The sequence below is a fragment of the Trematomus bernacchii genome, unplaced genomic scaffold (genome assembly GCF_902827165.1).
Source record: "Trematomus bernacchii unplaced genomic scaffold, fTreBer1.1, whole genome shotgun sequence".
Classification (NCBI taxonomy): Eukaryota; Metazoa; Chordata; class Actinopteri; order Perciformes; family Nototheniidae; genus Trematomus; species Trematomus bernacchii.
In genome coordinates, this window is record NW_022987973.1 from 15,359,079 (window position 1) to 15,374,855 (window position 15,777).

The window sequence follows — 15,777 nt, forward strand, 5'->3', positions numbered from 1 at the left end:
GTATTGTCTGATCCTCTTCAAAGTTAAACAAATCTTCAAAATCACCACATGGGGGCAGCACAGGACAATAATTGCATCTTGGTCTTATAAGTGTCACTCATCAACAAATTAAAGCTCAATTCATAGGTGTGTTCCAGAGATTTCTGACATGAAGCAACTGTCTGTAGCTGAATGTGATTACAAAGTAAATCTGGATTAAGGGGAATCACAGCAGTGAATACTTGTACACCAAAAATATGTTTTTATTGTGAATTTACAACTAAACCCTCACTGATGTGAACAGAGAACACAGACTGGTGTCAGGCTGGTCCGTGGCAATGCAGCACTGATTGTATTTGTGAGAGAATGTGTGGCCACTAAGACCTCAGTGCATAATCATGAAGGCCCAGGTTTGGCATTATCAATGTGTGTGTGCAGGTGTGTATGTATACACAGTTTACAAAGGAAGTAGTTGGTCATTATAAGCACCATTACAAACCCCTCTATTCCAGGGGCTTCCTCTAGTTTACAAATGCTTCATAGATTAAAAGTGGCATCGATTATTACAGTATAAACACAATTTACATGTAGTATAGAGAGCAGACAGGCTATGAAGCTAGCTGTTACTGTTGCAAAGACATGACATTTTCAGAATGACCAATAGAATTGTATAATTGTTGACTACTGAGTTTTGTATAGTAATACAGTGCATTCAGATGTCTATGTAGTTGGGTTGCTAGCACCAGTAAATATGAATTATTCTAGTCAGTAGGGAAGATGGAAAAGCATAGTTTAAATATGCAGTAGGAGTCATTCAAGCTCAGACATGGCTACATCTCAATAGTTCATGGTTGATTCCTTTCCTCTCCTAAACATTCCCATAACATTCTTTCATCTTCACTCCATGAAATTAATAACTATGGAAAGAAGAAATGTGTTTACTTTCATGTATGCAGGTTTGGTCGGTTATTTACCTGAGGGGAGGAAATGAATTCATCGCAGACTATTGGGACTCACTCTTTCCTCTCACCTAAGCTTAGTTCTATAAAGTTCTTTCTGCAGTCCTCATGCCCTTTCAAAGTGGCACTTGATTCCACATATCATCTTACAACGTTAAACCCTAACCTGAAAAACCATTCACAATCTTTCTAGTGCTTCACACACTGCTGATGTTGTGTGTTAGGGCAATGTGTTCTTCATTTGACTGAAATCTATCATATCGCCTTAATCAGCTGGCTTTTTCCACAGAAATTGTATCTATGATATGTAGAATCATCTTTGGCAATCTTTTGCATCTTTGTATCTATGATATGTAGAATCATCTTTGGCATCTTTTGCCAACCCTCCTTCTTGTCTCTTTGGTGGCGAGCCGATCTCCCTGTGGGAGCAAGTAGAAGTTGCCCCTGACTGCTGATCCAGAGTCAGAGATGTTTTAGCTTTTTTTGGAAGTGTGAGCCTGACACTGAATTAGCAGCTGCCAGCAACATCTGCCTGTCTCAGTCTTGTGATGGTTAATGAAGGACGATCTGCACCCTCATCTTCAGTATGTCTCCCAGCTGTCCTGTGAGGTAGTCTTTATCGTGTTGATCCTCCAGCTCAGCCAGCTCCTTCTTCCTGTACGTGGGCACGCTGCTGATCTGAAGGGAGTATGCCCCTGAGAGCAGGGCCTTTTTCTTGCTCAGATGCAGGTAGCTAACGCCCTCTCTCTGATTTATCTTGAAGTAGCCTTCTTCATTTCCGTAGTCAATGCTGTAGCGCACATGGTCACTGAGCGCGGATAAGGCCGGGGTGAACTCCAGGATGTGGTCGCGGTTGCTCAGGTCGCTGATGTTCAGGTGGATGTGCAGCGTGTCCTCGATGTCCACACTGGCCAGGCTCACCATCTCCTCAGTCAGCTGCAGAGAGAAACGTGGTCCAAGTGAATGAAGTGGATAATAACACGTGTCCTAAACAGTATGTTTTCTGTTTTCTTATTCAAAAGAGCAATAGTGAGATCCTTATTTTTCAGATTCAATCCCTAACATGTTAAAAGATGGACCAGAAACGATAGAGAAGGTTTTGAACACTTTTCCAGTGATAAATACTGAAGCCTTTACTACGCTTATTATTTTGTTGGCCTGAAATTTGGAAAATAGTCTGGAATACGTTTTTTAAACAACTCTTTAAGTTTGAATTGTTGATGTATTTCTGTGTCCTTATTGGTAGCTACAGTGGTGCATATTGCATTCAGGCAGACAGGTCACCTGCGAGTTGTCCTGAGGATCCTCCTGTGTCGAGTTGGTGCTGCGGCGTTTGCGTCCCTTCTTGGGATATCCGTTGATCTTACATTCATAGCAGGCCTCGTGGGACAGAGAGTTATCATCTGCCTCACCTTCCGGTTCAGCACTGGAGCCGTCACTAGTGAAGCCCAGACCTGTGACACAGTGCCTGAAAACAAGACAAAGCTGTCAGTAACTTAGAACCATCTACAGAGAGATTTCTCACAGCCAGAGATGGCAAAAGTACACACATCCTTTACTCAAGTAGAAGTACAGATACTCATGTTTAAAAATACTCTGGTAAAAGTAGAAGTACTGACTAAACTTCTTTACTCAAGTGAAAGTAAAGAAGTATGGGCTTCGAAATGTACTTAAGTAAAAAGTGCCCATAACTACCAACTATTTTAAAGAGTAACTGACCTCCCTTTATATTAATAGAACAATAATGTCATTGTGAGCTAATAATGAATGTTTCGATGCTGAACAATGGCAAAATGACAAAGTTTTCATTGGAAAATTTCACAGGAAATGATGGATACATGGATCGTGTTAAAATCAATAGGCACGCAATGACTCTAAATAATAATGATCACTCCACCAAACACAGATCAAAACTAAAGTAACGAGCCTGTTTTGAAAATGTAAGAAGTAGAAAGTACAGGTATTTGTGTTAAAAATGTAAGAAGTAAAAGTAAAAAGTCAGAAAAATAAGTAGTGGAGTAAAGTACTGGTACCAGAAAAATGTACTTAAGTACAGTAATAAAGTATTTGTACTCCACTACTTCCCATCTCTGCTCACAGCCATGCATTAACGTACCCTTGTCCTGCACGGAAGTACCCAGTGGGACATCCACAGAGGTAGCCCCCGTCCGTGTTGGAGCAGCCGAACTTGCAGGGGTTTTGGCTGGTGGAGCACTCGTTGACGTCTGAGCAGCCCGCGCCTGTCTGCTCGTAGTTAAAGCCGGTGGGGCAGAGGCAGCGGAAGCTCCCCAGGGTGTTGTGGCATGACGCTCCGCCGCAGATCTGGCTGGTCTGACACTCGTTCTCATCTGGGTCACAGGAAGTAAACAAACAAGAGGTCATTCCAGTTAAAGGACACACAATGCTGGGAAAGCTGGCCATGAATGTGTAAATATGTGGAGGGATTCAAACTAAAAATAAAGCTTTAACTAACAAAAGCTCTTCATTTAGGGGCATACACACACACTGTACCATACAATTACTTTATCTAAGCCTGAATTATTTCTAAATATGTTCGTCATAGGTTGTATTTTAAGTGTGTGTATATATAATAACTTATCTTTTGAGCATTTATTTTTAAAAACATTTCCTTTCTCATGACCTTACCCCAGCAAGGGAAGGGTTGAACTTCCAGAGGAAAGGAAAAACATTTTTGACATATTTATATCTTAAGAGTGACAGGAAAGACATGAAGAATGGATGACTTGTTTTAAAAAGGCTCGAGGCTGGGCTCCAGTCCAGAACATCAAGGCTGCATGGTACGTATTTTGGCAACAAGGCATCAGGATGTCCCAAAAGGAAATAATTTGTATATTTGCAAATAAAAAATAACGGCAGTATTACGCACCTACACACTGGTTCCACTGGTAGTGCTGCAGGTAGCCTTGAGGACAGCTGCACCTGTATCCACCCACCAGGTTCTGACAGCCATGCTGACACCTGTGGTTTCCATCACACTCATCCATATCTGTGAGGGACAGACACACAACAAAACTACAGTAAGAGCCTACTTTTTGTAATGAAACAGCGGATACTCAAGTTGTTAAAAACTGTTGTCAGACCTTCACAGCTTTGTCCATTGGGATCTAACGAGAATCCCCGCTGGCAATCACAGTTGAAGCTCCCTGGAGTGTTCTGGCAGGCCCCGTTGGAGCCACACATGTTGGGGTCGGATGCACATTCATTGTTGTCTACACAGAAGGAAGGTTCACACAGGGGTAAAACATCTTATTATAGCTTATTATATGCTGATTTGAAAGTGGATAGTCAAATTTGAGTCGACATTGGTTCCATTCTTTTTAAGGGCCGGCCCATTATGGACTGTTCATACAAATGATCTCATAGTCTGCAAGGGTTTAGGAATACAATCTCTCACCTACTGATTCCATTTCAGACCAAAGGAAGTAATAACAAACATTTGAGTGAAATTGTGAATTGTTTACTTTGGGAATAATTGTTTGACAAAATAATCTAGCATAATGTCCATTTACAAGTTTTTCCCGGGAAAGAGTCATTTAATCACAAACATGTTTGGCTGAAGTGACGGAAAATCTGAACCTAATTAGGAAATTCAAACTATTTAGCAACACAGACCCAAGATTAGATCAGTCCGTCAACACAATCTGGAAATGTTTCTTTCAAATGCAGAACATAGTGAGTGTAGTATCAAAATAACTTTTTTTTGGAAATAGATCGGATTCACTGATTTTGTTTTACAGCTTGACCACTGTTGGTAACTGCCAATTAACATTGAGCTGTGTCTGAAGGGCAAGCGACAATGAGAAAGATGGGAATTTGTTGTAGCTTTTTAGATAGCCATTTTGGGACGGTGTGTTTGATAGATATCATCATCATCATCATCAGCTTTATTTAAAGAGACTCTTGGTAATATGGACAGTCAGGGATTTTGTGGCACTTATTGTTCACATGGATTTACGCCTTGATTTTAAGAAGGCATTATTGTCAGTCAGTTTTAATGAATACAGCTACCTTAAATAACATTATATTAAAGAAGGATTTACACTTCTTTATAGTGGCAGTGATAAGGAAAAGGTGTATTAGAAAGAATAAAAGGTCTTTATAATAAGTCTTGGCCCTTGAGCACCTGTCCGGGAGGAGTTTGGGTTTGGTTTCCTACACTAAAGCCCATCAGCAGTATTTACTGAAGTTTTCCTAATGTCACACCCATGTTTCTCCAACCTCCTTACTCTGAAATTAATAACACGTCTGCTGTATGTCATTAGTCTGCTGTTGCTCCTTTAGTCAAAACTGAGGTTTCCCTGTCCCTGATTTCATGTGAGGTCATGGGAGCTGCTTTATGGTCTGGAAAAAAAAAGCTTGTGGTAGTCATGGCGATCTGCTGCAACGTTCCATAACAAAGCATTGCTAAGCTGCCATGACTCCAAACTGGTGCAGCCTAATAAGATCAGTGTGATATCAGCCGGAGTCCATTAACGGGAGTTAGCAAAGGTTGGACAAAAGGCTGGTTCAGGGCTCCTTTATGAGCTTGGCAAGAAGATACTTTTAGAAATTACTGTGAGGGAACATACTGTGTGTATTTGACATGATGCTTCTGGGAATACACAGACATTTGCATAACGACTATTACAACATTTTTGGGATGTGCAGTGCATCTGTAATATGCATATGTTTATTTACCTATGCAGGCTGTATGATGCTGGGTGAAGCCAGGAGGACATTTGCAGGTAAACCCTCCGATAGTGTTAACACACAAGAACTGACAGTTATGCTGCTTTGTCGAACACTCATCCAGATCTGTAAAAAAGAGAGTTGTACAATATCAAATCTGCCATACATTAAAATAAAGTCATTTTACATAATACATTTTAGTTGTGGTGGAATTTACTTAAATACTGTACATAAGTAAAATGTTCAGGTACTTTCATACAAATGACAAATATCTTACTTTTTACAATACTACATTCGTTTTATAACTAATGTTACTTTTTAATTTGTGGATTAATAATACAAAATATAAATCAATTAATAATGATGGTGTAATAAAATGTAAGGGTTAGTGTTAAACTACCTAGCAGAAATTGTAATGAGATCCACATTTACCAGCTGCAAATTATAGCAGTGAACAAATCAAATGCATCAATAATTAAAATCAAATAATATAATGTGTCCTGAAAAGGGCCTTTCTGCATAATAGGTACTGTCACTTTTGGTATATTTAGATGACAACACTTTTGTACTATTAGGTAAGATTTTAAATGCAGGACTTGTACTTCTAGTAAAGTCCTTTTACTTCCTCTTCTGCATCAACATACAGTGGTTGGAGCTGTGTAAGATACTGTATGCTGCTATTTGCTGTGAGTACAAATTCCAGTCCTTCTACAGTCAGTGACCTACAAATGAACTGCAAATGAACCAGACACCGGAAACACAGAGGGGGACTGAAGGGGGGGAAACTACAGCTATGGTAAATAAAGTTGAAAGAGGACCTGAAAAACACCACGAGCATGCACTTGTTTAGACTCACAAACAAGCCTGATAAACAGAGACACTGCCAGATGCACGGTGTCACAGGCTTTGATGCAGAGTACAGATTCACTAACAAACACATTGACACTAGCAAGTCAGTGAAGGAGCGTCTTCACACAGTGATTCACTGTTCTGCACCCTGCTGAACTCAAGTAATGTGGACTACTTTTGAATATTTAGATCTTTTTTGCTTTGTGTCACTCACCTCTGCAGGTCTTTCCATCTTCCTGTAGGATGTATCCACGGGGGCAGGAACAGAGGTATGCTCCCTCTGTGTTCTTACAGATGAAATTACAAGGCTTTGGTGCTTGTATGCATTCATCCACATCTAGAGAGAGAGGGAAAGGGTGATAGTGAGACAGTGAGAGTTTGATCCTGAAGCCAGAAATTCCATAAGTGGAGATGATGAGACAGACAGACGCAGACTGCATTTTTTAGAGGAGTGTGTGGGCAGTCCACCCACGTAGTTTCGGCTCTTTACTAGACAGCAGGAATGAGGATGGGAGGTATGCATGGGAGGAAAAGAGTCCATAAAGTGTAAGTGCTGGAGGTTAAATTAAGCCTTACCCACACACTGTGTGCTGCTGATGTCAGTAGTGTAGCCGGTTTTGCAGGTGCAGCTATAGGAGCCCAGAGTGTTGAGACACTGACCGTTCTTGCACAAGTTGCCCATCACACGACACTCATCAATATCTGTAAGGTAACAAGGAAAGTTAGCTCCAGATAAACTCATCACAACTGAATTACAAGGAATATTCCTGAGTAGGAACAACAGTGTATTCTTGGTCCATGTCTTTGTTTCTTTAAGACAATATTCTTTGCCAAACACAACCTAATTATTAAACGCATTTAGTTGTGCATCAGTGTTGTGTCAAGTATAAAAGTTTTGATTTTTACCGGCAAAGAAAAAACAATGCTTTACAAGTGATTAAATCAGCAGACAGCAAACAACAGGCATCTTAAAGGTCCCATGTCATGCTTTTCCGGTTATTACCCGTCCCCTTGTGTGTTATGTAGCTTTTTCTGCATGTAAACAGTCTGCAAAGTCACAAACCCTCAAAGTACACCCTGTAGCGAGTAAAACTCTTACACAGAAAAGACCTGTCTATGCTGCCCCAGAACGCCTCGTTGGAGATATTTCTTTTTCCATTTTATTCTTCCTGAGTACAGTGACGTGACCATACCCAGGTCCAAATGGACCAATCCGTGGAGCTCCTCACACACACACACTCACTCAGCCTTGTCTTTTCTCAGGCTGTGAGTGTGTGGCGAACTGTGTGGTGAACAGCCTGGCTGTGAGTGTATTTGTTTGCTCAGGCTGAGTTCCGCGATGTCTCGCTGTCTCGCAGACCCCACGCAGCAACCAGGAAACGACACCAGTAATACAGCTCACACTGTCCGCTCCTCGATCCTCAAAGGGCGGAGCAGCGAGCCCCGCAACGTCCCGCCAACACGGCACCCAGACCCCACGCAGCATTCTCATCTGTTTGTCATTACTGGTGTCATTTTCTGGTTGCTATCAAACGCCATTGTAACACATAATCACTGATGTTCCGCTGTAACGGCGGTGGACTCATCAGAACATAGTGGGCTAGCTGACCAATCAGAGCACAGCGGGCTCATAGGGGGGGGGGGGGGGGGGGGAGGGGGGAGGGGGGGGGTGGCAGGAGCTCCAACAAGCCATTTAGGACAGAGAGTGAATACACATACTATACAGAGATGCTGTATGAGAAACCAATGTGATTTTGGAAAATTGAACAATGTAAATCTATTTTAGTATACCTCAACAATGGAATTATGATCAGTAGAAATGGCCATGTCATGGGACCTTTAACTTAACACCCACCGTATCAGTGGTTTCATGCAAAATGTATTCAGCTGACAAATTTAAAAAGCATATCAATACATTTTGTACTTTTCGCGCAGTCATTTACCTTGGTGGTTTACAACCCAGAACGCAGAACATAACTCTAACCTTGTTAAGATAATTCATCATCTTGATCATGTCACTGCTTTATTTTACGTTAAGATACTTTATGATCATTGATGAGTTTAGAAACACTGCCTGCTGACACAGGTAGATTTTTTATGATTCTTTGTTTATTGTCTTCAAGGTTTATTCTGCTGATATCATAGCTAATAAATGCAATGATTTTTCTAGAAATGAGTTTTAGACTTGAATGCTGTAGACTCCATTGAAACAAAGAAAGGTTTTCAAAATGAATACAGCTGTCTGCTGCAAGTTACAGAACTGAATATAAACCAGAATCTGTATAATAACTAAACATGTAAACTTCTAGTGGCTCGTAGTTTTGGTTTACATCATGCAAAACTACCAGCATGGTCAATCATCTTAAATAAAACACTTTCTTAACTAGAATATTGTCATGGAAATATCCACATTCATCAACTGTGGAAAATGTGCAGTCAGTTTTTAATCGATTCTCAGTTTTTCACAGTGATCTAATTTGAACTCCAGTCTCCTCAGCTGTAAGATACCTCTGCCATCGGTGGTGTACCCGGGTCCCAGAGGACACATCTTCTTGTACTGAGTGGTCCCGGGCAGGGGGCAGAGCTCACAGCTTGTGCCCCAGCCTCTGCCTCCGTCACAGCAACACTCGGACTTGGTCACCAAGTTCCTGTTGCTAGAAGTCATCTGACACAGGGTGGTCAAAACCTCAGTGAAGCAGAAGCCTTCTCGGTTATCTGGAAGGTGGAAGAGGCAGAAAAAGTCATGCGAGACAGAAGACAAATAAAGAGGTGGGCCAGAGGAAAGCAGACCAAACCACCCAGACACGACCTGGCCTCGGAGAACTAGACGATAACACACTGCTCTATCACTACTGTCTGTAATGAGGAAGATAGCAATATAACCACAGCGCTCACGAAATCTCCCTGGTGGGTTTCTCATCAAATTCGACACATCACGTCTATCCAGAAGTATATATTTAGATTAGGGAGGAAGGCTATGAAAGGATTTCCTCTCCACTATCTTGACAGTAACAGACACATGTTTTTTAACAAGACAGTGTCATGGAATAGCTACATTTACTTTGACATGAAACAATTACTTGTACGCCTAGTTAGCCAAGATTCAATAGCATATCATCTTTTATCCAAATATACAAGTACATAAATGTATGTTAAGTCTTTAAAATTTAAATAATATTTGAGTGTTGTCAATCTGAGAGCTATTTTTTTCTCTTTAAACCCATACACATTCCAGTGGTTAGACTCCTGAACTGTCCATCCTAGAATTATATCCCATTTCTTCATCTTATTCACTCGGAGGTGTTTGAAATACAGAAACAACATGCCACTAAGAAGTGTTTTCTTTTCAGTTTTATGGATCTTTTATAAATAAACGTTGTGTTAGAGCACAGTAGGTTACGTATGTTTAGGGGCAAAGTGAAAACAAACATACAGTATGAGCAGATATATACATTTCTAATAATATACGTACCGATACATTCAGTCTGTGTGGGGTTAGCGACGTATCCTTGGTCACATCTGCAGCGGAAGCTTCCCACTGTGTTCTCACAACGGCCATTCTTACAGGTACCTGGTTTGGCTGTACACTCATTCAGATCTAGCAGAACAAACAAATCAGGGAGAAAGCCTATAATAAAGAGACCAACATCTCACCTCAAACACAAATGATATCTCTCTAAATGATTGTATAATCTTCAAATCCTGTGGAAGGGTTTATTACGAAGAGTCCTGTTTTATGAACATTTTCTAATTTATAATGATGCAGCTGGTTGCTTGTATTTTAAACCAATATTCAGAACTTAACATTTGATCTTTATGGCGAAAGGATAAAGTATATTCACAAGAATTGTACTCTTGTTAAGTTTCTTAAAAATCTATTGTATGAATGTCACAAATTAACTTATTACATGGACAGGAAGTGGAGGGGGGGGGGGGGGGGGGGTTAACAGCACTTAAAATTGAATTAAATCCAGAATACACAACTGGCTTTTTACATGCTACATACAGTGTATCAACATAGTTTTTATTTTATGCACAGTGAAGCCAAGATTAAAGGCCATAAACATGAATTACGTTTAATTATTTCCCACAGGTGGACAGTATGATATTCTTACCAATGCAACCATCTCCGCCGGGCTGCCGCATGTATCCAGGGGGACAGATGCACATGTATGTACCAATCAGGTTCTTGCAGGTCATGCCTCTGCTGGCACAGTCATCTATACCGTCCTCACACTCATTCTGATCTAGAGAGCAAAGAGTAAACTCAGAATAAGATAATGCAAAACAGTGATGTAAGTAACAGACGGTCAAACAAACTTCAGCCCTCAGGAGTTTAATGTTACCGCCCAATCCAACATGGCTCTCTGAAGTGCTAACAGGCGTGCACTGGGAGGGTTGGTGGTCTGTTTGGAGCTTTAATGTAAACAGTGACGCTACAGACACTGACAAGTTCCTCCTGTCTCAGCGCTCCCCTCCAAATACAACCGTTGCTATGGTGCCCAGCCTATCTGAGAGAGCGGAGGTGTAAACAGTGACTTGGCCGGCTACAGTTTCCAGAGAGTTTAAGGTTGCCTGAGACAGAGAACTCTTGAGGGTCTCACAGAGATATTGTGTACTATAACTTTATAGACGGGGCCAGCATGTCTCTATGAGGTGCTTTTCTAACAACACTATTCAGTAAATGGAGTGCATGAGTGTATTACCTTTACACATCCTCTTGTCATCGCGCAGCACGTAGCCTGTGGGACATTTACACTCGTACGAGCCCACCACGTTAACGCAGCGGAAGGCACACAGCAGAGGATTCTGGGAGCACTCGTTGATGTCTGGTCAAGGGATAGAAGGCAATGCCTTACAGTATAGTAGTATAGTATAGACCACAACGACTGCATGATGGAAGTGCAGACATAATTGTACATACCTTCACAGGTCATCATTGACCCAGGCTCAAAGCCGTCATCACACGCACACTCAAAGCCACCAACAACATTAGTGCATGTGCCGTTTCCACATGGATTGCCAATGGCACACTCATTAGTGTCTGTATTCAAGAAAGTCACAAAAAACTCCATTAAGCGCGTAAGTATAAGAGTCATAGAACATCTACTTAGTACCTCAGTAAAGTATGATAGCAGATAGGGAAACAGTGAACCTGCCTTCACACTTGACTTTACTGATGTCCAGATTGTATCCCATTGGGCACTCGCAGCGGAAAGCGCCGTCTATGTTGATGCACTCGCCATTGATGCAGGGATCATTGAGGCATTCATCAATATCTACAATAACAAAAACATCAACACCAACTTAATTACATCCAGCACTATACCATAAATGTAGGACAATGTCAAAGACACACAAACCTTTTGGGTGGTCATCTTTCCCCTGTTCGTATCCCACATTGGGACAGAGAAGAGGATAACCCTCTGGAAACATAAGAGTCATGATGAATAACATTAAACATTATTTTGTGCAAGGTCTTGTGTTTCCCATATGTGGGTGTATGTGATAAGAAGTGTACACACCCTCTCCGTCGGTGGGGCAGATTTCACAGGGGTCTCCCCAGCCTTGACCTGGCATCATAGTGCAGCAGCACTCCGCCTTGGAAGTGTTCTGAGGCTTTGGAGCCTGGCAGTGGCCATTTTCAAACCTGGTGTAGCAGTAGTTCACACGGATATCTGAGGGTTCAAAGACAGAGGACAAGAAGAGCGAAGAATTAGAGGGACTGAAAGATTACTGAGTCGTACAGTGCACAGTGTTATGCTTACCGGTCAAACTTTTAAATAACTGTGATTAATAAGAGCTACATTTAAAGTGTATGGGTTATTATGGTTACTTATTATTAGCAAAGATATCATTAATAATATTTTAACTGTATGTTGTTTGACACATTTTAACATTTTATATACCGCATTAAGTACAAGGTAATGATTACCAAATGATTTATAAAACAGCTTAAAAAAAACATTCGATATGCACCAGATATTAGTAACACTTACAATAGTTGGTTTATACACATCCATAAACATTATCAGGATGGATATTAAACTTCAACATATGAATATAATACATTGCTAAATGGGAAATAATAATTTATTAAGTATCAACAAAATTAGGATAATCAATACATTTTCAATGGTTAATAGCTGGTTTCTGGTCATTTATGTACTTTTTATAGATATTTATAAAGCAAATCATTTACAAACATCTTGAAGGTCTCTTAGAGGTTACCAAATAATTAGGTTATAATAACAAACACTCAATAAAACATCTTCAAATATTTACAAATGAATACACCATACATAATTTTACAATACATGTCATTTTTACAAGACAAGACAATAACAAAGTATGTTACTGTTGAACCACATTTTCTAATTTTTCGGGTGAAGTATCGACAGTGAGGGCAGAGGTTGGCTATAATCCTGAATGATCTGTGTTTGTTAGACTGGAGCCACACGAGAACGGTAACGCAAACGAACCGAATTCGATATCAAAAAAGTCTTCCGTCCACACGCAATAGGCACCAGAAACGTGTCCGTTCACACGAGACCGCTCGAAAGCGCTGGAGACGCTGTAGTACATATGCCGGGCCTGTACGTGGCGCTGTACTTCTGCCACAAAATACCACCTCTCCGCCTCATCCAAAGGACGAGGGAACGGTGCGGCAGAGTTTCCGTTAGATTTTTTTCCCGCCGGTCAACATGTCCGTTAAAGTCAGAGGTCTTCTTTGTTATTTATTGAGCTTTAAAACAAATTGATAACGACTCTATATAATAATATAAGAATAATAAATGGAGCCTCTCTTTTCCTCCCCCTCTTCTTACAGCCCAGCAGGGGCATGATCGTATAGGGCGTAGACACGGAGCCGTTTGCCCCCCCAGAGCGTCTCGTCCGCAGATCTACCCACCTTGGGAGCCGTTATCGTTATCGTTTTCTGCGTTTCCATGTCGGCCTCGTGTGGCCGAACCGTCTATATGGTAGAGAACTGTAGCGGATTCCTCCTGAACGAGGAGGCACTTACTCATAATGAGAAGCATATGGTCGCGCTCTCCTGCTAGCACTGGCCTTCACTGAACTCAACACAAATAAGCTTTCTGACCACCATAGATCACACACACATGCACACACACCTGGCTAAGAGGCAAAGATCACATACATGAGCACCTGGTGCTGTGAGGAGAATGTCAAAGAGTGTCATGTTACTTTCCTCCATGAAACTGATTTGTCAGCCTTTCCGTGGAAGAGATTTATGGTGCTCTGTGCACGGCTGCCGAGCAAGTGTGTGTGAGTGCACGCACATGTGCATCTGGATGTATGGATATGTCATTCTGACTTTGTAGTTTGTTCACTGAAATATGATACAGATGTCAAAAAATTGGGATCACTCGATAGATTCCCCTAAATTGTCAGTGCTATGCAATACATTTAAAAATGAGATCGAATTTCATAAAAAATTACAAATAAATAAATAGAAAATTAAGCTCTGAAATAAATCACACTTAACAAGCTTTGACATTGGTGACACAAATCTAATGGTGGTGGGGGTGGTGACAGATATTTGGAGGTCATGATTTTGGACATTTGCACAACCACTACAGCATTATAATTTAAAGCGTATAATTGATTAGGGACTGGAGGCCTAGTGGTTAGACACATACTGTATACTTCACATCATCGTGGATTCATCTTCTTATTATAGACACATGCATTTCCAAACATTTGGTCTACCTATGTTGTAAATGTATTATCTTTTCGATTTACACACGGCATCTATTGCACGTCTGTCCGTCCTGGGAGAGGGATCCCTCCTCTGTTGCTCTCCCTGAGGTTTCTCCCATTTCCCCCTTTAAACTGTGGGGTTTTTCTCTGGAAGTTTTTCCTTGTACGATGTGAGGGTCTAAGGACAGAGGGTGTCGTATTGTCATACTGATATTCTGTACAAACTGTGAAGTCCACTGAGACAAATGTAACATTTGTGATATTGGGCTATATAAATAAACATTGATTGATTGATTGATTGATTGACTGTATACTGTTATCGCAATATCTCAAGCATGACTCCAGCCAGTGACTAATGTTACTCTGTCTCGCCCTGTATTCTTTCACTATATGGTATCAATAAAGGCAAAGAAAGCAATAATATTGACTAAATGTATTTGGGCTTTTAATCTGTCACTAAAATGGAGCTTCGAGTTTTTTGCACAACATTTACAGTGCATCAGTTGTTGGCACTGATGTTCTTGTTAAAGGCTCTACTACAATATGTAGTAAAAGAAAAATATGCAAGTTAATGTGAGATCCAATGTTAAAGTAATTAATAGTCACAGGTTTAGTTTAACTGCAACGAGTGAGGTGAAAGATTCTCATTGTTCTTATGACTTATGACCAAGCAATCATTGGCCATCAATTTAATTCCAAGTGTATCTGTCTCCCATCATGTTTTTTAATATAAAATAATTAGTTGTTGTCATCGGGATTTTTGTTCATTTTCTTCATGTCTATCATCAGTTTTAATAAAATAGCAAAGGTTTTCTCAGTGGGACAGGGTTTGTCTCTTTTACTGCCCACGTAGCTCACTCTCCACCCAGCCCCTCCTGTTTATCCCCCACCCTCAGTCCAGCACGTCTGACACTGGAGAGAAAAGTGAAATACAAACTGTAACTGATGATGTCATCACTTCAGTGTTTGGAGGGGGAACTCCCTAACAGAGGACGCAGCACGCCCCCACCCAACCTAAAGACACACATATGTACATAAACACACACACACACACACACACACACGTGAGGAAATGGAAAAGTGATCTGTTCAGAGCCACCCTTGGCCGGGTTGAGGCAGCAGCAGCAGAACCAGCTGGAACACAGTGTGCTATCGTGAAAAAGCAGGAGCAGTCTAAAAACCTCTGACTGCTGCTTTGTCTCCACTAGCACTTAGAGACAGACTAAACACATACACTAGTATTTACACTTTGAACTTGATGCATAAGATAGTTTGATAGCCTCTTTTCCCCCTCTTTCTCACACACACACTCAAAATTACCTAAACATCTGCGTCCGGAGGCAGAGACCTGGAAGCCGTCTGGACACAAGCAGGTGAAGCTTCCTTCATTGTTGGCGCAGGTTCCAAATGTACACATCTCGGGCGACAGGGAGCACTCATCAATATCTGGTACAGAAAGAAGGACGCAATCAAACACCTCATGAACATTTAAAATGTATTTAAGAGCCTCACCCTGCAGCGCTTTATTAAATACAGTAGGTTAACTTTACTATCATACTGCGAGCATAAAGTTATACGA

The 15,777-nt window shown here is 41.0% G+C and overlaps 1 protein-coding gene across 2 annotated transcripts in view; it reads right to left on the reverse strand.

Moving 5' to 3' along the window:
• Positions 1-218: 218 nt before the first annotated feature.
• Positions 219-15,777, reverse strand: part of fbn1 (fibrillin 1) — a 59,822-nt gene continuing 44,263 nt past the window's right edge. Inside the window, exons 49-65 of one of the 2 annotated variants that reach the window (XM_034116219.1) lie at positions 15,519-15,644; positions 12,002-12,154; positions 11,840-11,902; positions 11,636-11,755; positions 11,401-11,520; positions 11,183-11,305; positions 10,592-10,723; positions 9,949-10,074; positions 8,985-9,191; positions 7,053-7,178; positions 6,691-6,813; positions 5,637-5,753; positions 4,040-4,168; positions 3,826-3,945; positions 3,055-3,286; positions 2,223-2,406; positions 219-1,874 (exon numbers count right to left, since the gene is read on the reverse strand). In XM_034116219.1, coding sequence (XP_033972110.1) covers positions 1,491-1,874; positions 2,223-2,406; positions 3,055-3,286; positions 3,826-3,945; positions 4,040-4,168; positions 5,637-5,753; positions 6,691-6,813; positions 7,053-7,178; positions 8,985-9,191; positions 9,949-10,074; positions 10,592-10,723; positions 11,183-11,305; positions 11,401-11,520; positions 11,636-11,755; positions 11,840-11,902; positions 12,002-12,154; positions 15,519-15,644 — 2,585 coding nt within the window. In that variant the 3' untranslated portion in view covers positions 219-1,490. The remainder of the gene's footprint in view (positions 1,875-2,222; positions 2,407-3,054; positions 3,287-3,825; positions 3,946-4,039; positions 4,169-5,636; positions 5,754-6,690; positions 6,814-7,052; positions 7,179-8,984; positions 9,192-9,948; positions 10,075-10,591; positions 10,724-11,182; positions 11,306-11,400; positions 11,521-11,635; positions 11,756-11,839; positions 11,903-12,001; positions 12,155-15,518; positions 15,645-15,777) is intronic. The other variant, XM_034116218.1, reaches the window with a different exon arrangement.